This window comes from Misgurnus anguillicaudatus, chromosome 15, assembly GCF_027580225.2.
Source record: "Misgurnus anguillicaudatus chromosome 15, ASM2758022v2, whole genome shotgun sequence".
NCBI lineage: Eukaryota > Metazoa > Chordata > Actinopteri > Cypriniformes > Cobitidae > Misgurnus > Misgurnus anguillicaudatus.
In genome coordinates this window covers 725,952-751,180 of record NC_073351.2, presented here as the reverse complement: position 1 = coordinate 751,180, position 25,229 = coordinate 725,952, and the positions used below count along the sequence as shown (strand labels likewise).

The 25,229-nt window shown below is 39.3% G+C and overlaps 1 protein-coding gene across 2 annotated transcripts in view; it reads right to left on the bottom strand.

Moving 5' to 3' along the window:
* cttn (cortactin) overlaps positions 1 to 25,229 on the bottom strand; it is a 117,271-nt gene that overhangs the window by 59,999 nt on the left and 32,043 nt on the right. For both annotated transcript variants that reach the window (XM_073853277.1, XM_073853278.1), the window contains exons 3-4: positions 15,841 to 15,914; positions 15,595 to 15,724 (exon numbers count right to left, since the gene is read on the bottom strand). In XM_073853277.1, coding sequence (XP_073709378.1) covers positions 15,595 to 15,724; positions 15,841 to 15,914 — 204 coding nt within the window. The remainder of the gene's footprint in view (positions 1 to 15,594; positions 15,725 to 15,840; positions 15,915 to 25,229) is intronic.

Below are 25,229 nucleotides of genomic sequence, written 5' to 3'. Positions count from 1 at the left end.
TAACTTGGCTTATTCCGCATACAGAGTATGTGTGAAACAGCGTGCGTTTTGTGAGCCCCATTCACCATTGTTTAATTATACTAACATAGTCTTTTAGTTTTTATTTGTAGTAAAACAACAGTAGACACAAATTTACTATGGTCTCCAACTCCACAATATACCATAACCATGGTATTTGTAGTAAAATTGCGGAAATACAAATCGTTTTTAATCTGCAAAAAAACATTTTCACAATGATAAAATCATGGCAAATTTTCCTAAGGTAGTAATTACAACATGATATATGTTTGAAAGACGGAGATGCGCACCTGTCAATCTATTACATAACAGAGCGAGGCCAGAGACAAACGTGCTCATAAACGGGAGTAATATGGAATAATGTGTGCATCTTTGAGTAACTGTAAGTATACATTTCTTTTAAATATATTTTTGTCATATAAAGTTTTGAGACATGGCCTAATAATGCTTTTTTCACTTTTATTGCTCATTTAGACTTATTGTGCGGGTAACAACGTTTTTGACGCATTTACCTCAGAGATTATTTTAGGAATATTGTTTTTTCCGGTAATAATAATACAATTTATATTTCAATCCTGTTTCATTGTCTGTTTATTCATTTCATTATGCTGTTAGTTTAATGTGAGGATATTTATTTGCCATATGAAACGTGCCGTTAAATGAATACTTTTGTATAATATTCAAATATATGCGGAATAATGTGTGCATCTTTGAATAACTGTAGGAATACAGTTGCTTATTTTTGTCATAAAGTTTTGAGAAATAATAATATTGTGAGGATTTATTTCCATATGAGACGCTTTTTGTTGATGAATACTCTCGTTTATTATTTGGAAATCATATACATACATAGTAGGAAATATATAATGTGGAAGGGTAGACTTGCAAAGTTACTCTGCTTATTTTTATTTATGATATATGTGGAGATAAATAAAGCATTGCAAAACTGCTGATTTGATCCATTCAGATCCTGACCACCAGGCTAGAGATTTTAAACATCCTTAATCCACACTTACTAGTCTGTCAAATAATATCTAAAATATATTGTTTTGTTAAAAAAAAAGATGCTTTGTTCTATTGTTTAATGCAGAAAAGTGTTCACAGAAAATGTCAAATCACATGAACGTTTTATATGCAGAATAAGCGGTCAGCAGCGCACTGCAACGGGTGCTTGACGGATTCGCTGCACACATACGCAAACGCACTGCATACGGACTCGGAGTATTTGTGAAACAGGAGTTAGATAAAAAAAATGCATTCGATTAATTGATAACAAATTAACGTGATCGAAGAAATTCTTAACAATCAATTATCGATCGTCGATTAATTATGCCCATCCCTAATTCTTATATTACTAGACCTTAGTGCAGCCTTTGACACAATAGATCACACAATCTTATTCAATAGGCTAGAAAACTATGTTGGTATCAGTGGTCAGGCGCTAGCCTGGTTTAGGTCGTATCTAACCAATTGCCATCACTTTGTTTATGTAAATGAGGAAGAGTCATATCACTCCCTGGTTAAATACGGTGTACCGCAGGGATCAGTTATAGGTCCTATCCTGTTCTCATTATATATGTTACCCCTAGGAGACATTATCAGGAAACATAACATAAGTTTTCACTGCTATGCGGATGATACCCAGCTTTACATCTCCTCGCACCCTAGCGAAACACACACGTAACTGCATTAGCGATGTTAATGACTGGATGGCAAATAACTTTCTTAAGCTCAACTCCAATAAGACAGAGATACTTATTATTGAACCGAATCGCTACAAACATAATATGTCTTATTGCAAGTGGCCATAGATGGCTGCACTGTGGTGCCATCTTCCACGGTTAGGAACTTAGGTGTGATGTTAGACAGCAACTTATCCTTCGATAGTCATATCGCCAACGTCTGTCGCACAGCATTCTTCCATCTTAGAAATATCTCAAAAATACGCCATATACTGTCTACATCTGACGCAGAGAAGCTTATCCATGCTTTTATGACCTCCAGAATAGACTATTGTAACTCGCTACTCGGGGGATGCCATGCAAATCAGGTAAACAAGCTTCAGCTAGTTCAAAACGCTTCTGCAAGGGTACTTACTCGATCTAAGAAGTATGACCACATAAGCCCAATTCTGGCATCTTAACACTGGCTACCAGTTAAATATCGCATACAATTTAAAATATCACTAATCACCTACAAGGCTTTAAATGGCCTAGCACCCTCATATCTTAGAGAATTACTATCAGAATACAATCCATCACGCACACTACGGTCGCAAAATTCTGGTCTCTTGATTATCCCTAGATTCTCAAGTGTCTAAAAGTGGACGATCCTTTTCCTACTTAGCCCCTAAGCTCTGGAATGATTTACCAACAGATGTCCAAGAATCAGACACAGTCGATAAATTTTAAATCTACACTTAAAACTTTTCTCTTCAACAATGCATTTGCATAATTTGTCTAGTAAAGGTACTTAACACACAACTTTTCTGATCTTCAGCTTTTTTATCCTACCACAGTTCCCCATGTAAAGAATCTTGGGGTTATATTTGACACAAATCTATTCTTCGATAAACAGATCAGCTCTGTTGTTAGCTCTATTTTTTTCCATCTCCGCTCACTTTCTAAACTAAACCATTCTTGTCTGAGCATTCCTTGGAGACTGCTATCCATGCCTTCGTGACATCGCTGCTGGATTATTGTAACTCTCTCTATTATGGCATTGCAAAATCTAAAATTTCCTGACTTCAACTAGTACAAAACGCAGCGGCTAAATTTCTGAAAGGTTACAAGAAATATGATCATGTTACACCCCTTCTTAGATCATTGCACTGGCTACCTGTTGAGTTTCGCATTGAGTTCAAAATTTTACTACTGGTGTATAAATCTCTAAATAATCACGCCCCCCTATATCTATCTACTCTATTCTCTCGTTACAGCTCTAATAGGAGCCTTCGTTCCAATGATCAGTTCCTCTTGCAAGTTCCTAAATCTCGCTTAAAGACAAGAGGTAACCGTGCCATAGCTATAGCCGGTCCTACCCTCTGGAATAAGTTACCCTTGGCAATTAAAACGGCTTCTACCATATCAGAATTCAAAAAGAGGCTGAAAACTTTTCTTTTTAATTGTGCTTTTACTTGACACCGAAGGGTTTATTTTTGATTTTATTTTTTATGTTTTTATTATTGTATTATGTAACTAGCCATGGACATCCTGCCTGTTAATTTGTGTTGTCGTGTGTTTTAAGTTTTATGCCTTACTATTATGTATTTACTGTATGCCTGATTATGTACAGCACTTTGGTAGGTTTCAACCTTTTTTAAAGCGCTTAACAAATAAAATGAACTTGAACTTGAACTTAACTCGCAATAGTTATTTTTACGAAAAAAAACACTCACGGTCATAACACAGACCAACCAAATAAATAAATTCAAGTAAAGATGGTCAAGTAAAAAAAAAAAAAATCTGAAAAATTGTACTTTTCGCCTGTTCTCCCCTACACATAACCGGACACCTTACTTAAATGTAGAAAATACATACGAAAAAAATGGATTGTATTTTATTTAATTCCTTCCTAAAGAATCTATATACTTATAAAAATAAAATAATAAAGTATGTTTTTAAAGAAACATGTTTTATATATTATAATAAATGTAGAGTTGATTTGCAAAAACAGATAAGTTCCATTTGAAATTCTAAAATAAGCATTTTATCAAGCTCCTTATGTTCATTAATTGCACATTAATGGCAATGAAAATAACCTATTCATATAAAAACATGACAACAAACAGACACACACATTCTTTTTTGCTTACTGTAAGCTTGTTTAAAGGCAGATGCAGCCAAATTTTGTTGTGAACGTGAAAATAAAGACACAGTTAACTGTCAGAAAACAGTCAGTGTGTGTTTAAGATTTTTTTTAATGACACGTTATGTGATGTTGGAGGACTGAGATAGACTGCTTTACTTTAACCTATGTTAATATAAGTAGTATATAAGCAGAACAATGAGACTTTTAAGGAGAGGTTTGTGAAAGCCCTCCAAGTAGTCTGAAATTCAGGGATTTTACGCTTCTTTTCAATCAGATTGGAAGTAACGAGTAACTAACTACTTGAGTAGTTTTTTCATCTAATACTTTTTTACGCTTACTCAAGTAAATAATTAGATTGTTACTTTTACTTTTACTTGAGTACATTTTTGTATAAGTACTTGTACTTTTACTTGAGTACAGATTTTGGGTACTCTACCCACCTCTGCTTTTCAGGGCTTGTGCGGCACGCTTGGTACAGACATATATACAAACATCCTCATGCACTCACAGGAGTCCCAGGTAGGAGAAAAACAAAGTGAAGTTACATAGAACATTCATTTTTTACACTTGTATTGCCCCCGGGTCCAGTGGACCCGAACACCACATATGTAATATAAATGTGTAGGGGGGTACACAGTGTACAGTAATTATAAAGTTGTTTATTTTTATGTTCTTTATAGAAAATGAGCCAAGGCCAATGAATCTGAGGTTGAAACAACAATTAATTGCATAATTTTTCTTTCAGTAAACATTAAAAACGGGTCCCACAGACCCGAACACCACACAAGGGTTAAAGAAGAACATTTTCTGGAAGGCATTAAACTTTTGTGTAAATCATGAAAAATGCTGGCGCTGGCTGGCAACTTTTTTTTAAAACGCTGGCGGGGAAAGAGTTAATAACTATATGAACATAAAAGGTCTGGCATTGATACTAGGTAGAGAATTAAGGGCCGTTCACATTATAACGATAACTCTAAAAAATATAGTTTTGAAAATCGTTTTATATTAAAGAAAATAGCGGAGCTCACACCAAAACTATACAGATACAGATTCAATGAACGACATCGTTTGGATCACTTTCTTAGCGATTTTCCCCACCTGATGAAGGATAAACCATTGATAGCCAAATCATTTTTAACTTCAAATGCACGAGTACTTAAAATGACAGTGAAGCTCATTGCTGAGGTCTATAACATAAAATTACCCGCAGTTGCTGTGAAAATTGACTACGTAATGCTTTTTATTCTATTACATTAACTAACTGTTATACCAAAAGGTAAGAGATTACACAAACTATTAGATTCACTGTTAAGAGTTACGCGAAACGCAGCGTGTTGAGGACATCTGCAAAAGTTTTTTTTACAAGCAATATTAAAGGGCAGTGATTTGCGCAAGTGCCGTGAGCGAATTAGCATAAACGTATCGTTTGGTGATGTGGACGCTAATATAGTTATCGTTATAGTTATCATATTAATGTGAACGGCCCTTTAGTGCTTGTATGATGTATGCGGATACTGTATGAACAATATAGTTATAAATATCTGGATAATTTACGGCTGGCAATAAGGACGGATCTTTGCTTAAGGCTATTGGGTTTATTTGATATGGGTCCACACCAATCAAGCTTATCTTCTCTTGATATCGACGAGATAAAGCCATTAGGCTACTGCTCCCCTCAACTCAAATCTACGTGCGGCTAGGGGCTGGAGGACAGATGTCATGTCAACAATATGGCCGAGGTTAGCTACTTCCGGTGTTTGCGAATAAGCCCTATACCAGGTATATCAGTATAGATCATATCATATATTTAGGTGCATGAAAAACATGCTAGTAAGGCATAAATAGATTAACGTTGAAAATGTATTAAAAGAGGAGCAGGGATGTAGAAGATTAACTGAAAAACAAAACCCCTTGGCATTCACTTTAAATATTTATTAACAACAGCAGTAAATACTGTCAAGAAATGTACATGAATTGTACTGTCAACTTGTTTATGCAGACTGTAGCCTATTTTATAAGCTTGATCATGGTTTCGGTTAAAAGTGATTTAAGACTTTTAATGACAAATGTCGAGAGGGAATTATTGTTGCCCAAAGCCTACGCGAACCTCTCAGCTGGCGGGTTTCCTTTGATTTCCTGTGCATTAAGGTATGTGCTGAATTTCTCTCCGCTCTTACCCTGAGAGTGTGTGCGAAATGTATATCTCTTTAACATAGGTGTGATTGGCAAGGGACAAAAAAGCAGGAAAATATACGGCACACCTACCATGACGTGGCGACATACATACGCACGCACGCACGCACGCACACACACACATATATATATATAATGAAATACAGTTGAAATATAATTTGAGCTCAAAATTGGTGCTATCAGGGGATGATCATTTGAGATGGTCTTGTCGCTCTTTACTTTCTTAGACGCAAGAGAGTGGCAACACGCAAGAGAGTGGCAACACTGTTATCGGAGCTCCGCCGAGTTCATCATCTAAATCTTACTTTCTTACTATCTTGTTCCTATCTATATAATATAACTTACCAGTTCATCTCAGGAATACCTTACCGTGACGATTATTCAACAGTTTCAATAAGTGAAACGATTTATCACTGGTAAACACCCAGTATTAGCATATAGCCCGGTAGCATCAGCAAACGAGGAAAGCTGCTCCGTGTATTGGAGCTCCGTCGAGTTCATAATCTAAATCCTATTTTCTTACTATCTCGTTCCTATCTATATAATATAACATACTAGTTTATCTTAGGAATACTTTACCGTGACGATTATTGAACAGTATTAATAAGTAAAACGATCTATCACTAGTAAACACCTAGTGCTAGCATATAGCCCACTAGCATAAACAAACGTGCCGGTTGAAGTTAGCACTTGCTCACTGTCTGTTTACTGTAAATCTGCCTTCTTTTTCGATCTAATGGCGGACTCATCCGATGTATGTTTTTCAGACCTTTCCTCACCAGAGCGGGAAGCTGTGGAGGAGTTGTGTCCCGGCATTAGCACCAGGCGGTACAGCGTGCCTCACATCACCTTGGCTCCAGGCACCCGGAGACACCCATCTCAATGCAGCTTCACGGACCGCGTTCGGGCGAACGAAGACGCCATCGCCCAGCATGAAAACGGTAAGACTCCGCTTGTCATTGTAACCTGCACTACTTGCCACATGTACAGTTTAGCTTCTTCCGTCAGCACAGAGGGGTTTACACGTGCAAAATGTATTGAAGTAGTAAGGCTGACGGAGAAGGTTGCAGAACTAGAAGCGCGCATCCGAACGCTAGTTGAGGACAGTAAGACCGCTAATGTTCATGTTACAAACACTGTTTCGGGTGCGCCTAGTGTTAAGCGTAATACACTTGGCTCGGCGGCTGACTAACTGGGTGACTGTCAGGCGGCCTAGTCGCATTCGGCATCCAAATCACGTTCCTGTTTTAATATCAAACAGATTTTCTCCACTCAGCAATACACCGGCTGAGACATCTGTTAAAGGTGCCCTGGTTATTGGAGATTCTATACTCAGGAACGTTGGCATTGAGGCACCAGCCACCATAGTCGATTGTATACCGGGAGCCAGAGCGTCTGACATTAGATCCAAACTTAAAGTGCTGGCTAATGCTAACCGTAAGTTTTCTAAGATTGTTATTCACGCCGGCACGAATGACACCAGACTCCGCCAGTCGGAGATCACCAAAGATACTATTAAAGAGGTGTGTGAAATTGCAAAAACAATGTCAGACAATGTAATTTGCTCTGGTCCCCTCCCCGCCTACCGGGGGGATGAAACTTACAGTAGATTAGTGTCTCTTCATGGCTGGATGTCAAAGTGGTGCCCTCAGCATAACGTAGGGTTTAGAGACAATTGGAAGCATTTCCGGGGAAGACCTGACCTGCTAAAGAGAGATGGCCTCCATCCGTCTCCGGAAGGAAGTGCTATACTCTCTAGAAATCTGACCAATAGTCTTACTTTTGATATTGTCTGACTATCCAGGGCCCAGGTCAGGAAACAGACAGATCGGCTTACCCATCAGTCTGTTAGCTGCCTTGACATGTCAAGATCACATATATCCCAGCACATAGAGCCTTTTTTAACTGAGTACCAACACATCTCGACTGTGTCTGTTCCTCGAACAAATAAATACAGAGCACCGTTTACCTCGTCTCGTACAAATCTTATTAACATAAAACTAGAACATAATACATTAACAGATGAAACTCAAATGTTAAAATTCGGCCTTCTTAACATTAAATCACTTACCAACAAAGAACCAATTATCAATGAAATAATTACTGACCAAAACTTAGATGCACTCTGTTTAACAGAAACCTGGCTTAAAGCAGACGATTACACCAGTTTAAACTAATCCACCCCACAAGACTATTATTATAAACATGTTCCTCGTCTAATAGGGAGAGGGGGTGGTGTAGCTACAATATACAATAAAATATTCAAAGTAAACCATAAATCCAACCTAAAATTTAATTTGTTTGAAACAATACTGTTAAATATGGAAATAACTGATCGCAACAACAAACGGCTTTCGTTCATTTTAGCTACCGTATATAGGCCTCCAGGCCACCACACAGATTTCCTTAAAGAAATAGCAGACTTCCTATCTGAGCTTACAGTCACTGTAGATAAAGCTCTTATCGTTGGTGATTTTAATATCCATGTGGATAATCCAAAAGATGCATTAGGACGTGCGTTTATGGATGTTCTAAATTCTCTCGGCATTAAACAAAACGTGTCAGGGCCCACGCATAATCGTAATCACACACTAGACTTAATTCTATCACTCGGACTTAATATTAATGACATCGAAATATCACCCCAGAGCGATGCCGTTTCAGACCATTGCCTTCTGTCATACACAATACTTCTAGATAGGACCGCTCAGTCTACAACATGCTACAGATTAGCCAGAACAATAATTTCCACCACTAAATATAGCTTTATTAGCACTCTTCCAGACCTGTCTCAAATGAAACATGTAGCAGATAACTGTGACGATCTAGATATTGTAATAGAAAACCTGAACAACATCTGCTCTAGCACGTTGGATGCCGTTGCTCCCATTCGAAAAAAGAGAATCAAAGAAAAACCGTCAGCTCCATGGTATGACCATCATACAGCAGCCCTTAAAAAAGTAGCTAGAAAAATGGAAAGAAACTACCGAAGCACAACGTTAGAGGTATGGCGTTTAGCATGGAAAGAGAGTGTTCAACACTACAGACAGGCTATTAAAACTGCCAGATCTACCTATCTCAGTACGCTTATTAAAGAAAATCATAACAACCCTCGTTTTCTATTTAGCACAGTTGCGAAACTGACTAGAAACAAAGAACAAACAGAAACCAATAGTAAACTCCAACACAATAGTGATGACTTCATGAACTTCTTTACTACCAAAATTATGTTTATTAGGGAAAACATAGAAATTACGCAAGCAGCCACCACTCTACCCAATAGTACATTTTCCACTAGATTACCAAACGAACATCTTGACTCATTTAATCCTACTACAATAGAAGAGCTCTCTAAACTAGTAACGTCATCCAAATCATCGTCCTGTATACTAGACCCTGTTCCCACAAAATTACTAAAAGAGGTATTTCATGTAGTGTCAGACACGGTACTTAATATCTTTAACTCATCACTAGAATTAGGATACGTTCCAACAGCTTTCAAACTAGCAGTTATTAGACCGCTCATTAAAAAGCAAAACCTTGACCAGGGAGATCTGAATAACTTTAGACCAATCTCCAATCTACCTTTTCTTTCGAAAATATTAGAAAAGGTAGTGGCAAGCCAGCTACGCACATTCATAGAAAATAATAATACATATGAAAAGTTCCAATCAGGATTCAGGCCCCACCATAGCAGAGACAGCGCTGCTTAGAGTTACAAATGACCTCCTATTAACATCCGATCATGGTGAAATCCCAATCCTTATATTACTAGACCTTAGTGCAGCCTTTGACACAATAGATCACACAATCTTACTCAATAGACTAGAAAACAATGTTGGCATCAGTGGTCAGGCGTTAGCCTGGTTCAGATCGTATCTAACCAACCGATATCACTTTGTTTATGTAAATGAGGAAGAGTCATATCACTCCCCCGTTAAATACGGCATACCTCAGGGATCAGTTCTAGGCCCTATCCTATTCTCGTTATATATGTTACCTCTAGGAGACATTATCAGGAAACATAACATAAGTTTTCACTGCTATGCGGATGATACCCAGCTTTACATCTCGTCGCATCCTAGCGAAACCCACCAGTTTTCTAAGCTAACAGACTGCATTAGTGATATTAGGGACTGGATGGCACAAAACTTTCTTATGCTAAACTCCAATAAGACAGAGATACTTATTATTGAACCGAATCGCTACAAACATAATATGTCAGATTACAAGTTGCCCATAGATGGCTGCACGGTGGTGCCATCTTCCACGGTTAAGAATTTAGGCGTAATGTTCGACAGCAATCTATCTTTTGATAGTCATATCGCCAACATCTGCCGCACAGCATTCTTCCATCTTAGAAATATCTCAAAAATACGCCATATGCTGTCTGCATCAGACGCAGAAAAGCTTATACATGCTTTAATGACCTCTAGAATAGACTATTGTAACTCGTTACTCGGGGGATGCCATGCAAATCAGGTAAACAAGCTACAGCTGGTTCAAAACGCCGCCGCAAGAGTGCTTACTCGATCTAAAAAGTATGACCACATCAGTCCAATTCTGGCATCTTTACACTGGCTACCAGTTAAATATCGCATACAATTTAAAATATTACTAATCACTTACAAAGCCTTAAATGGCCTAGCGCCCTCGTATATTAAAGAAGTACTATCAGAATACAATCCATTACGTAAACTGCGCTCACAAAATTCTGGTCACTTAATTATCCCTAGAATATCAAAAGTGTCTAAAGGTGGTAGATCCTTTTCCTACTTAGCCCCTAAGCTCTGGAATGATTTACCAAATAATGTTCGAGTATCAGACACAGTCGATCAATTTAAATCTAAACTTAAGACATTCTTCTTTAACAAAGCATTCACATAAAATGTCCAGTAAATGTACATTTCCCGCAGTAGTTAGTTTGTCTAGAACAAAGCACTCACATACCTCATATGGGTAATATACTATTGCCGCAATAGTTAGCCTGTCTGGAACCGAGCCGACTTGAACCACTATAATGTTTGACACTTGCATTGCATGCAAACGGCCCCTACGCTAATAGAATTCTGTTTTTCTCTCCCTGTCTCGTCCTCGACCACGAGTACCATGAGACAAATAGACCCAGTTCCGGTTGCTGTGAAGATCATTGCATCACTGATCCACTGGCTGTCCTTCAACGTGATGACCAGCCGATGCCCGACCAACGACCACCGGCCAAACCAGTTTAATTCGCTTACCCGCCTCCTATCCCTACCGTTTCTATATATATATAAATATATATTAATTCCTCCCAAGGGTTTTTGTCCTTCTAGGACTTTTTCCCATTGGGTTTTTTTTCCTAGAGGGTTTTTAGTCCCAGGGAGAGTCAGCCAACTTTGGCTTAACTTAGCACTTTACTGTATACGTTACATTATTAATATGCTCGCTTGTACGGTTTAACCGCTTTCTCTACTTCTTATTAGGGTTTCGAGCACGAAGTGCTGAAAACCTATTGTATTTGTCTGCTTTATTATTATTTATTATTTTTCCGCCTTAAAACGCGTCGCCCAGCCCAAACCGTAAGTCGTAGAAACTTGCCACTTGGTCAACTGGTTGTATATTAGCAGGCTACTCAGATACAGTGAATCAGCCAAATCGGCCCATAGGTGGCGCTATAGCAATGCCCGACGCGTTGGGCCTCATAACTCCTAAACCGGACATCAGACACTCAAGTGTTTGGTATCATTGTAATCCCTGGCTCCAAACTTAAAAAATGTATATCTCCGATTTCATTTCCGTCATTAAAAATTTTCCGCTATTTCCGATTTTTTCGAAAAAAATAAAAACGAACTAGTCCTAGGTTTTTCGCTCGATCGGAATCGTTCCAGTGCTAAAATGTTCCTTGGAGTTCGAATATCAATAATTATTAAAAAAAAGTTGAACTTTCGACTCACGGTCGACATGCCACGCCCAAACGTCTGAAGTGTGCGCAGCCAATTGGACTTTTTTGGCTATAACTGGGGACAGAAATGAAGTATCAACACGACACTTGGTATTTGTGATGAGAGTCATGGCCTGAGGTTGCGTGCCTCGTTTCGTCACCGCGCCACCTAGTGGTCAGACGAATCATTTAAATGCTTATAACTTAGGCTAAGTTTGACGTATTTTCATGGGACTTTTTTACTAAGAGTTTTGAATTGTTGCCGAGTCCAACGATACCAAACATGCCAGGTTTCGCCTTACGGTTAGCCCTGCACAGCAAAATAGCGCTTAAAAAACATGCGCGAATAACTCCGCGAGGGTTATTCTGATCGACTCGAAACAACCATAGGAAGAAATTAACTTTACCTTCTGAACAAAAAGTTCTATTGATGTTATGTTAAAATTTCCATCAGAAATGGCCGAAAATTGCAAAAAACGAAAAATTACATTTATTTTTTGTGTTTTTTAGATATAAATGCTTATAACTCTGCAACGAAATGACATTTTTTCACCAAATTTGATACGCTGATGTCTGAGCAGAGTCTGAGGCAATACAAAAAAAAAAGGTATGCCTGCACCACTAGTTGGCCTCATAATTGAACAAAACCTTTGACATTGAGTAAGCCCAATGGTCATACAACTGTTGACAACTGTACTAAACTAAAGTGAATAGCCGTGATACTAGCTAGATGTAACACAGTCATGACCTGAGGTTGCATGCACAAGTCTGTCATAGCGCCACCTAGTGGTTATTTGTTTTTTTCACTTAAAAATTCTGCAACCATACATCTAAAATCATGAGTCATCATGGATTATGTCTTTCATGGTTTTGAGTATAATCATTGGTGGATTGCAATTCACTCCCTAGCAACCAATGAGAATACCCTAGCAACCATTTAACAAGAGCTGTATCTCTGTATCAGAACATTGTAGAGACATGGGGTTCGGCTCTTTTGACTCATTAACACTATTTTAACATTTTGTGACCCAAGTTTTGCCACTGCAAGCACCACAAACATTTCCTTCAGTGTTCTGTTTGTCAATGTTCCGTGAGAAGAGAGGGAGACATTTCACTGAATGATAACACCTTTTTTGCTGACAACTTTGAACACGTGTGTCTGGTAGCTGCGAATGACTTCACATTAAGGATGTGACATGTTTGTCTTATAGGCGCACGTGTGTTTAAGCATACATAGTCTGTGTGAACCGTTTCTTACCACCTCTTTTGTTTTTGTGGATGCTGGATCAGCCTGGTCGGCGATGTCTGACGTCTTTGACGTGCTTTAATGCTCGAAACCCGGTAAATGCTGCTTGCAGCTTTAATATTATCTATTGATTTTCTGTGTTCTCCTCTACATCTTCTCATGTAAAGCTGCTTTGCAACAATTAACACTTGTGAAAAGCGCTATATAAATAAAATTGAATTGAATTGAATTGAAAATTGATCGATCTGAGTGGCCAATCGTCAATCAGCATGGGCAAGTGCCACCGTGACCATTATGTAGCCTTGCCACTGCATCAGACTGAACAAAATCATTTTGTGCTTTTAAAGGTAAATACATCAATGTGGTGCATTTTGAGAGTACAAATAAGTGACTAGATTTATGAGGATTTTTAGGTTCTTGTAAAAAAATTTGTGCCCTTTTAGTAAAATCTTTGGTTGCATATGATAATAATAATAATAATAATAAGGCACACAAACCACATACAAAACATGATAAATGAGATTTGCCATTGGTCAAAACATGTTTAATGTTTATAGAATAATTAGAGGGGACATTTAATACAGATTAATTATTGATTACAACATTTGAACGCTGAATTTAAAGTGGATAAAGTAACATTAAAGTTACTTAATTCAAATGTTGTGACTTTCTGGAAAGGCAGTCAAGTGCATTTGTCTTTTGCATAGTTCTTTTGGCACAGCCGAGCTACACGTTTCACCGGCACACACACACACACACACACACACACACACACACACACACACACACACACACACACACACACACACACACACACACACACAGGGAAACCAGATCCATGAATGTGTGTGTTTGTCATTATATTATTCTGTAATCGCAACCATTACTGCCAGATTCACAAACCATTAAGAGGAGCAAATACAGGCGTGTGTTCGTCATGATGACGTTGGATCTGATTCGCGTAACTTATATGCGTGCGTTAACGTGAGTGATTACAGAATAATAATGCAAGCAAACATTTTGACACAAACGCAACTTTATATTGATACTGCGAGACAGCATTTCACCTCGACAAGAAATCTGATATTTACATTACTGGCATATAGCGGTCTAATTTGAAACGGACAGTTTTGTCAAAGCAGCAAACACCTGGCAGGTTCTCTTAATTTCTTACTACTAAAATGCTGTTTGTCTCTGCCTATTCCTTCCATCCATGCCCAGCGCCACTGATTTAAGTCCTTTATCAAATAGGTCGTCTTACCTAGCCTAGGCTTCATATACATACTCTTCATTCTGCTGACAACGTTAACTTGTTATGACATCTCCGCGGCCGCGCGGCATCTGCAGCTGGATCTCAGCCACACCTCAAAGACCCCTCCCCATTCTACTTCTGATTGGCTAGTTTGTTAGTTTGGTTGAGAGTGAAAGATGTGTTCCTCTCATTCTATTTGTAGGCAAACGCATGATTTTTTTTTATTCGCAGCCAAGACCACACGCCGGATCTGTCTGCAAGCTATTTTTTTAGCTCTGCTTTGAATTGAAGTTCGATCGTGACAAATAAATAGACTACTTGCGGAGTGATATGCGGTCATTTATAACGGTGCCTTGCAACCCCCCTCCCCCCCACATAAACACAAAAAAATGGATTTGCATGATTCACGAAAGCCTCATTTTCAGGTCGTAAAAGCCGGAATTCCGGATATTTCCGGAAGAATCACACCCCTGCTTTAATCACTTTCATGCAATTGTTTTATGTTTCCCGAAGTGTGTATGCGCTCATACTGCGTCCCCTTGTGCATTCGCAAATCCATCAGCTCTCGCGCGGGCTCTCTCTGGAAGGTGTCGCTTTGGTCTGATCGCGCGCGCGTCTCAGCAAACGTCTCTGTGCATTGTGCAGGGTGCAGAGTGCTTATGGGAGTTGTAGTTTCCAGTGTCGCATTGCGCATTGTTTATCATTTCGCATAACTTTTAAGAAAACTACAATAAAATAATTATATTCAACTTGCCAAAGTGGCTAGTGGGATTGGCTGTCTTACCCGCCACAGCCGAAATCTACCCGCATTTGGCGGGTGTTTATGTCAAGCCCTGCATACTAGGGATGCACCGAAATTTTCGGCAACCAAAATAATTCGGACAAAAATGGCAAAAAACTAATTTTTGATGTTCGGCTGATAAAGTGAAAAGGCAGAATAAATTTTACCAAATAATAAGGTTTTTAATGACGCAATCAACTAGCATCAATTGCAAATAATAATTGGGTCAAACAACTTGTTGGAATGATTAAAATTATCCAATACTCCGCAATCTTGCATAAAATTTCAGGCCCTGGGGTTATGCTCCCTTGAAATATAATAATCAAATGTTTACCATGTCCTTTGGATAAAAGAAAACAAATATATCTCACCTTATCCATGCGATCTTGTTGCAATCCAAATTTTCCACCATAACCATGAGATGCTTTGGGCATGTTCTCTAACTCCTTCTGCTTTATGTCACTGTGTTCAGATGAAACTCTCTCACGTAACTGATGAATACTGGAAATGAGAGGTGAACATTCATTATTTGACTAAAAACTACATCATCCAAAAATACAGAAAATACTAAAAATGTTTGCTTCTAAATGAGAAGCAAAAGCTGATAGTTGACTAACTTTATGTGTTCCTGATGGCCGGAGCCAACCACCGTCTTGGCACCCCATCGCTGCTCCTTCTCTGAAACATCATTCTGATATTTGGAGGGAAAAAAGCATTAGTGAATTGCCATCCTCATAGCCAAGTTTTACTGTACTACAAGTATAACCTTCCTAAAAACTTGCATGAATCACAAACTATGTGAGAACAAATGAGATTCAGAGTTTTTACCTTGCTGCAGTTTTTCAGTTGTGTGGTGAATGTGAAAAGATCATTACACTAAATTAAATTCCAAATGTAAAGAATCGCTGTATAAGCTGTTGATACTACATGCGTCAGTAGAACTAGAATGTGAACATTTCTGAGCATTATTTGGATTTTAATTCAGTCAGTAAAGTAAGTTACTGTCATCACAGTGGTATGAGTTGGCAGTGTTTTCCCTATATAACACAAGTCCTTAACACTTCAGTTTAACAATAACTAGAGTAATTTGCACAGTGATGCTCGGTTGAGTCATTAGTTTTCTTTTCAGCAGCACATCACCCGCTGCTAGTATCTCCCCCTCGCTGCTCTTACTCTCAGGTGTTGTTGCTGTGCACGCTAGGGAACGAAAATGCACCATGCACCATCGAGTCGCTATAATATCATTGAGCTCGTTTACATGCACACCAATAATGTGATTATTTCCAATAATGAGAGTAAGGACTTAATCACAGTAAGATGTTTACATGACTGGAGCTAACCTCTTCACTCCTGTTTACATCCAGTTTTAATTTTCGGATTATTCACACATAGCCCAATGCAGAGCACAAATGATGAACTCGCATATACAGTATGGTCCACTGTTTTAATTTACTTATGTTAAATGACAAACACGTTGTTATGGATGTATTTCATTATTGCCGTGATGAAGATAGTATAAAAAATATTATGAAAAAATATTATGACAGTGCCTGTAAAGGGCGTTCATATTAAAACGATATAAAAATATAGTTTTAAAATCGTTTTACATTAAAGATAATAGTGGAGTTCACACAACAACTATAACGATAGCGATTTTGGCACATGAAAGATAAACCATTGACAGCCAATCAAATCTATTTTAACTTGAAGTGCACGCGCACTTAAATGCAGTAGAAAAGCTCATTCATTGCTGAGGTCTATAACATAAAATTACCTCAGGTATCCAGTGCTGATGCCGTTGCTGTGAAATTCATACTTAATGCTTTTTCTACCACACTGACTATGCCAAAAGGTAAGATATTATTACACAAACTTCTACATTCATTGTTTAGTTACGCGAAATGCAGCGAGTTGAGGACATCTGCTGGAACAGCATATTTACATATTCAGTGAGATGTAAATAATTGCAAAAAAGTTTTTATTACAAGAAATATCCAATATTAGGTAATGCCACCCTCGTTGAGCGAATTAGCATGAAGTTATCATTATGGTGTGGTCACTAATATATTTATCGTTATAATTATCGTTATAATGTCCCTTAAAGGTTTTATACACTGCTGTTGTGTTATTTGAGCTGTTTTTGGATGAAGGCAGACTGCTGACAGCGAGTCGTGTTCGCAGAGTTCATGTAAAACTTCCTAATGTCAAGTTTAAAACAAATTTGTGCTTAAGGTGCGTGACTAAAACACATGCGAACTTCAGTTAGTGCGTATAAATGCGATTAAAGCGTTTACATGGACGCATACTGCGATTATAAATGGCGTACGCCACCTCTTTTAATGCGATTATACTTACTGCGATTATGAACTTAATCGCATTATTTTTATCGAATTATTGCGTTTACATGAGATAAGGTATAATCTCAGTATTGCCAAAATCCCACTAGAATCTCATTATCAGGGTGCATGTAAACATGGTCATTGATATCATGTTATGACAAATTTTTATCATGTATAAAATATATTGGTATTATTGTGAACAGTATGATATGGAACACCCCTAACATGCATGCATCATACATACATACATACATACATGCATACACACCATACACACATGCATACATACAATAAAACCATACATATGGTTAATATTTAACCATTGTAATTCATTGAACCCCTCTCTATCTCGTGTTACGTGCAGCGCCTCAACAGCGCGTGCCCCCTCTCCTCTCTCATGTTGCGTGCAGCCACTTCTCTCGCATAACAGTGAAAAGTATTTTAACTCCGCGTTCCTCCGTGTACTTTCTTTTTCGCGTAAATGTCAACAGTCGTGGATAATAATGACAGACAAGACGGATGACCAAGTTCATCATGACTTAACGAAACATGACCTGGGTGCAAGCTCTCCCCTCTCCCAACCATGTGTTCTCTAGCAACAGTGTATGCTCTCATATTTATGAATTTGCACCAAATTGTCTGCGCTATACGTGATATACAATAAAACTACCACTCGTATTTCAAATAAAAAAGCGCTCATAACGCAACAACACTGATGAGAAGAGCAACATCAGTACAGCCTCAATGTACAAATGTGGCCTTTAGGAAGGCGCATTTCTCCGGCGGCATTCGGCAATTTCTCTCGCAGAATTCTGCAAGTGCTTTTGGGGGGCACTTACAAATTCCCCCAATGTGTTTCACTTCACAGAATATCCACCAGCTGGCGCATAAAAACAACACACCTAATAAGCCTTACAAGATTTCTCTTAAAACACTTTTTATAAGATTGTATAGTATGTTTAAAGATTATTACTTTACATTTCAAAAAAAGTTATTTATATTTTACTTCACATTACGTCATGATTGTGAGAAAACATCCACAGTAAAATATTAATATAAATATAGAAATAGAAATATAGCTGCAAGCAGCAATGGCGGGCCCTCGCACGTTTTTTTACCGCTACACGGTGCGTCCGAGAAAACGATGCAAGGTGGGCAAGGGCCTCAAGTGGGTAAATATCAGTGGGCTATTTAATTTTGTTACTGACCCATTTGGGGACTGTAGGTTAAAGAAAAGCCACATTTTAGACAAACGGGGGTGCTAGTCAGCCACTAAATAGACACGCCTTTATCTGACGTTTTTGCCAAAACAGCCCAAAACTCTGATGTGTGTGCCAAATTTAAAATTAATCTAAGCAGGCCAAGAGCCTTATATATGCCTGAAATAAAAGTAAAGTTTGACGCGTTGCCATGGGAACAGCGTTCGAGATGTCAAAAATTCCTTCATAATTTATCATCTACAATGTCTCAGCATCATGTTGACCACTTCTCGTGTCAATCGCATGAATCCCATAGGAGGAGTATTTTAAAGTTCACACCATGTAACTGTCAGCCTTAAATATGTATAAAATTGAAAGTAAAGTTTGACAGGTTGCCATAGGAACAGCGTTCGAGATATCAAAAATCCCTTCGCAAATGATCATCTACAATGTCTCAGCATCATGTGGACCACTTTTGGTGTCAATCGCATGAAAATCCTAGAAGGAGTATTTAAAAGAACATCGGATGGAGCTGTCAAAAAAATTCACCTTTGTGACTGACACACTTCCTGGCGCCTGTTGGTAGCGCTATACCCGAGACTCACAATAGGCACATCGATGCGATCGGAATCTTCAGACGAACAAACACCCCGCATGACATCACAATAAGAATTTTTTTGCCTTAGATATTAAACACTTCCTGTTTCTCTGATTTCGCCATGAATTTGTCGCCTCGCCATGGCAACGCCGTTCGAGATATCAAAAATCCCTTCGCAATTTAGCAAGTACAATGTCTCGACATCATGATCACCACGTTTGGTGTCATTTGCATGAATCCTCTAGGAGGAGTATTAAAAAGTTCACCGCATGTATTTTTTAAACAATCCAAAATGGCGGACTTCCTGTTGGGCGGAGCTAAAATGTTAGAGGGCAAAAGTTGTTCGGGTCGATGAGATCTATATGTGTAACAACTTTCGTAAATGTGCGTACATGTTTGCCCGATCTGCGCACTACTGTTTGTTTTTGCATTACAGGGGGCGCTACAGAGCCCCCGTGCCACGCCCGTGTTCCATCCTTTGTCTGTTCGCAATGACGGACAACTCTAACGTCTGTGCCAAATTTCAAGAGTTTTTCGAGTATGTTAAGGCACCCAAAATGCCCAAAAGTGTTAAAATTTTTTTTTTTTTAAAAATAATAAACATTAAAGCTGCAAGCAACGATGGAAGGGCCCTTGCACGCATGTGCACCGCTACCCTATGGCATTAGTTAAGCAGTGAACCGGAGGGATATGAATTAAAGTGGGTAAATATAGGTGGATATTCAAAGGACAAAAAATGTGCCACACCGCCTGTGTGCAACAGGTGGCGCTATGACTGTACCTGATTATTGTTATATTGACGTGTTCAGGCCGGGACCCTTATCAAACGTGTGAAGTCGGGGGCAGATCGGATAATGTATGCCTGAATTACAACAGCTTCCTTTTTTATGGCGAAACATCACACTTTGCCAGGCTGCCACGGGCACGCCCTTCAACGAAAAGTCAAGATCTTCGTTTAACATCAGTCTGATCAAATATGATGATGATTAGATTAAATCTCTAAGAGCAGTAAATCACAGCATAAAACATGGCATTTCCTGCTGCCTCTAGGTGGCGCTATGACTGAAGCTAAATATTGGCATTGAAATGTGTTCAGGTTAAGACCCTTATCAAACATGTTAAGTGTGGGGCAGATTGGACATCGTATGCCTTAGTTATAACAACTTCCTGTTTCATGGCGAAAATTCCGAACTTTGTCAGGCCTCAACGGACACACCCTCCAACGAAAGTCCAGATCTTCGCAATTTAGCATCGCAAAGTCCTTTAGATGAGACTGACCAAATATGATACTGATCGGATTAAATCGCTAGGAGGAGTTCGTTAAAGTACGACGCTTGGAAATGTCAAAAAATGACAGAAAAAATTCAAAATGGCAGACTTCCTGTGGGGTTTAGAGCTTAGCTTCAAGAGACTTTTTTGTAGGTCTTGGGGTGATAGATGACCCTACCAAATTTTGTATCTGTACGTTTTTCGTAGTGGGGGGGCTGTTCTCTTGAAATTTTGCAGGTGGCGCTATCAAGCCATTTTTACACGCCCACTTCTGACGCCTATACTACATGTAAATTTTCGCCACTTCTGACGCGTGTGCAAATTTTCATGAGTTTTCGGGTATGTTTAGGCCCTCAAAAATGCGATCCATTTCGGAGAAGAAGAAGAAAAAGAAGAAGAAAAATAATAATAATAATAAACGGAGCAAAAACAATAGGGTCCTCACACCCTGGTGTGCTCGGGCCCTAAATATAGCTGCAAGCAGCGATGGCGGGCCCTCGCACGGTTTTTTATCACTATACGGTGCCTCCGAGAAATGATGCAAGGCGGGCATGTGCATCAAGTGGGTAAATATCAGTGGACTGTTTCATGTTGCTAGTGACCCATTTAGGTACTGTAGGTAAAAGAAACCCCACATTTTAGACAAATGGGGGCGCTAGTGAGCCACTAAATAGACACGCCTTTATCTGACCTTTTTGTCAACACTTAACAGCCGACAACTCTGATGTGTGTGCCAAATTTAAAGTTAATCTAAGCACGCCAGGAGCCTTAAATATGCCTGAAATAAAAGTAAAGTTTGATGCATCGCCATGGGAACAGCGTTCGAGACGTCAAAAATTCCTTCACAATTTACCATCTACAATGTCTCGGCATCATGTTGACCACTTCTGGTGTCAATCACATTATTTCCCTAAAAGGAGTATTTAAAAGTTCATTGCATGCAACTGAAATGCTTCAATATGCCTTTAAAATAAAAATAAAGTTTGACGCGTTGCCATGGGAACAGCGTTCAAGATATCAAAAATCCCTTCGCACTTTATCATCTACTATGTCTTGGCATCACGTTGATAACTTTTGGTGTCAATCGCATGAAAATCCTAGGAGGAGTATTTAAAAGAACATCGGATGGAACTGTCAAAAAAATCCACCTTTGTGACTGACACACTTCCTGGTGCCTGGTGGTGGCGCTATACCCGGGAGTCACAATAGGCACATCGATGCGATTGGAATCTTCAGACGAACAAACACCCTGCGTGTCATTACAATAAGACATTTTTTGCCTTAGATATTAGACACTTCCTGTTTTTCTGATTTCGCCATGACTTTGTCGCCTCGTCATGGCAGAACCGTTCGAGATATCAAAAATCCCTTCGCAATTTTCGAGTATGTTTAGGCACCCAAAGTGCCCAAAAGTGTTAAAAATAATAATAATAATAATAAAAATATAGCTGCAAGCAGCGATGGCGGGCCCTCGCACGTTTTTTTTACCGCTACACGGTGCCTCCGAGAAAACGATGCACGGTGGGCATGTGCATCAAGTGGGTAAATATCAGTGAACTATTTCATGTTGCTATTGATCCATTAAGGTACTGTAGGTAAAAGAAACCCCACATTTTAGACAAACGCGGGCGCTAGTAAGCCACTAAATAGACACGCCTTTATCTGACGTTTTTGTCAACACTTAACATCCGACAACTCTGATGTGTGTGCCAAATTTAAATTTAATCTAAGCACGCCAAGAGCCTTATGCCTGAAATAAAAGTAAAGTTTGACGCGTTGCCATGGGAACAGCGTTCGAGATGTCAAAAATTCCTTCGCAATTTAGCATCTACAATGTCTCAGCATCATGTTGACCACTTTTGGTGTCAATCCCATGAATCCCATACGAGGAGTATTCAAAAGTTCACAGCATGTAACTGTCAGTTAGTGTTGGGCGATATGCCCTATTTTCAGATCGTCCTATCGTCAGCCTGTGAGATCGGCGATACACGATATTATCGGGGGGCGGGGCAGTAGTTTACTCATTTTTTTTTATTTGTTAATTTTTTACTCATTATAACAAGTCACTTGATGGGTGGACAAAAAAACAAACAAGAGCAACACCGTCATGACCGCAACCTTCTTAAACCTGATGCCATTAATGTGAGCGCGTCATTAAAACCCTATCATGATTACTTAATAACTGTAAAAACATGCATCTGCGCACGCACACACACGTGCGCGCACATAAACAATTCAATGCATTGGTTTAGTGCTGTTGCAGAAGACTACACGTGTCAAGCAGCGGTGCTCTCATGAGGTGCCTTTTTAAACGCATCAGTCCAGCGGAACGCGATCATATTTTAAACACAATCATATATTAAACACGAGGGACGTGTTGCTACAACTCATTGAAATGCATATCATAAACAGGATTAATACCTAGTGATCTGACTTCGGACAGAGCACAGCTCTCTGCACGTACGCGAAAGTGAGAGAGGTGTCATGCAGCGGGTCATATTTTAAACAAAAAGTAAAGTTTGCCTCAGCTCGCATGAAACGCATTAAACTGAACAAATACATAAGGATTACTACTTTAGTTTATGTTTAGACTTCCGACAGACGCGAGAGCACGTGCACTTGAGACAGAGAGAAGCGCAGCTGGTCATGACGCGGCGCGCTGGATTTAGTGGTAGAAGGAGACCAAGACGCGCGCATTAATGCAGGTACGTGCAAGAAGGAATTCTCTCTTTACAAGCTCTCCACGTAAAGTGAAGCCAAACCCTGATGTGAGGAAAAGCATGTATTGTGGGTGTTAATATAAAACGATGATGATAATAATAATAATAATAATAACCATTCGCCAACTATCGTCGTGACTATCGCCATGAAAGCCTGCCATTGGCGATATGTCTGAAGATCGTCGATACACGATACTATCGTCTATCGGCACAACCCTACTGTCAGTCTTAAATATGTGTAAAAATGAAAGTAAGGTTTGACGTGTTGCCATAGGAACAACATTCGAGATATCAAAAATCCCTTCACAATTTATCATCTACAATGTCTCGGCATTATGTTGACCACTTTTGGTGTCAATCGCATGAATATCTTAGAAGGAGTATTTAAAAGAACATCGCATGGAACTGTAAAAAAAAATCCACTTTTGTGAATGACATACTTCCTGGCGCCTGGTGGTGGCGCTATACCCATGAGTCACAATAGGCACATCAATGCGATCGGAATCTTCAGACGAACAAACACCATGCGTGTCTTAACAATAAGACATTTTTTGCCTTAGATATAAGACACTTCCTGTTTCTCTGATTTCGCCATGAATTTGTCGCTTCGCCATGGCAGAACCGTTCGAGATATCAAAAATCCCTTCGCAATTTAGCAAGTCCAATGTCTCGACATCATGTTCACCACGTTTGGTGTCATTTGCATGAATCCTCTAGGAGGAGTATTTAAAAGTTCACCGCATGCATTTTTTAAACAATCCAAAATAGCCGACTTCCTGTTGGGCGGAGCTAATAGGTTTGATTGTGAAAGTTGTTCGGGTCGATGGGATCTATATACGTACCAACTCTCGTACATGTGCGTACATGTTTGCCTGATTTGTGCACCAATAAAAAATTTTGCATTACAGGGGGCGCTACAGAGCCCTACTGCCACGCCCGTGTTCCAGCATTTGCCCGGTCCTAATGGCCGACGACTTTGAGGTCTGTGCCAAATTCCCGGTGTTTTCGAGCCTGTTAAGGCACCCAAAGTGCATGCCAAGTGTTTAAATATGCCTGAAAATGAAAGTAAAGTTTGACGTGTTACCATGGGAACAGCATTTGAGATATCAAAAATCCCTTTGCAATTTATCATCTACAATGCCTCAACATCATGTTGACCACTTTTGGTGTCAATCGCATGAAAATCCTAGGAGGAGTATTTAAAAGAACTTTGCATGGAACTGTCAAAAAAATCTACCTTTGTGACTGACACACTTCCTGGCGCCTGGTGGTGGCGCTATACCTGAGACTCACAATAGGCACATCGATGCGTTAGGAATTTTCAGACGAACAAAAGTCCTGCGTATCATTACAATAAGACATTTTTTGCCTTAGATATTAGACACTTCCTGTTTCTCTGATTTCGCCATGAATTTGTCGCTTCGCCATGGCAGAACCGTTCGAGATATAAAAATCCCTTCGCAATTTAGCAAGTACAATGTCTCGACATCATGTTCACCGTGTTTGGTGTCAATCGCATAAATCCCCTAGGAGGAGTATTTAAAAGTTCATCACATGCGTTTTTGAAACAATCAAAAATGGCCGACTTCCTGTTGGGCGGAGCTAATAGGTTTAAGTGCGAAAGTTGTTCGGGTCGATGAGTTCTATATGTGTACCAACTCTCGTACATGTGCGTACATGTTTGCCTGATTTGTGCACCAATAAAAATGTTTGCATTACAGGGGGCGCTACAGAGCCCTACTGCCACGCCCGTGTTCCAGCATTTGCCCGGTCCTAATGGCCGACGACTTTGAGGTCTGTGCCAAATTCCCGGTGTTTTCGAGCCTGTTAAGGCACCCAAAGTGCATGCCAAGTGCTTAAATATGCCTGAAAATAAAAGTA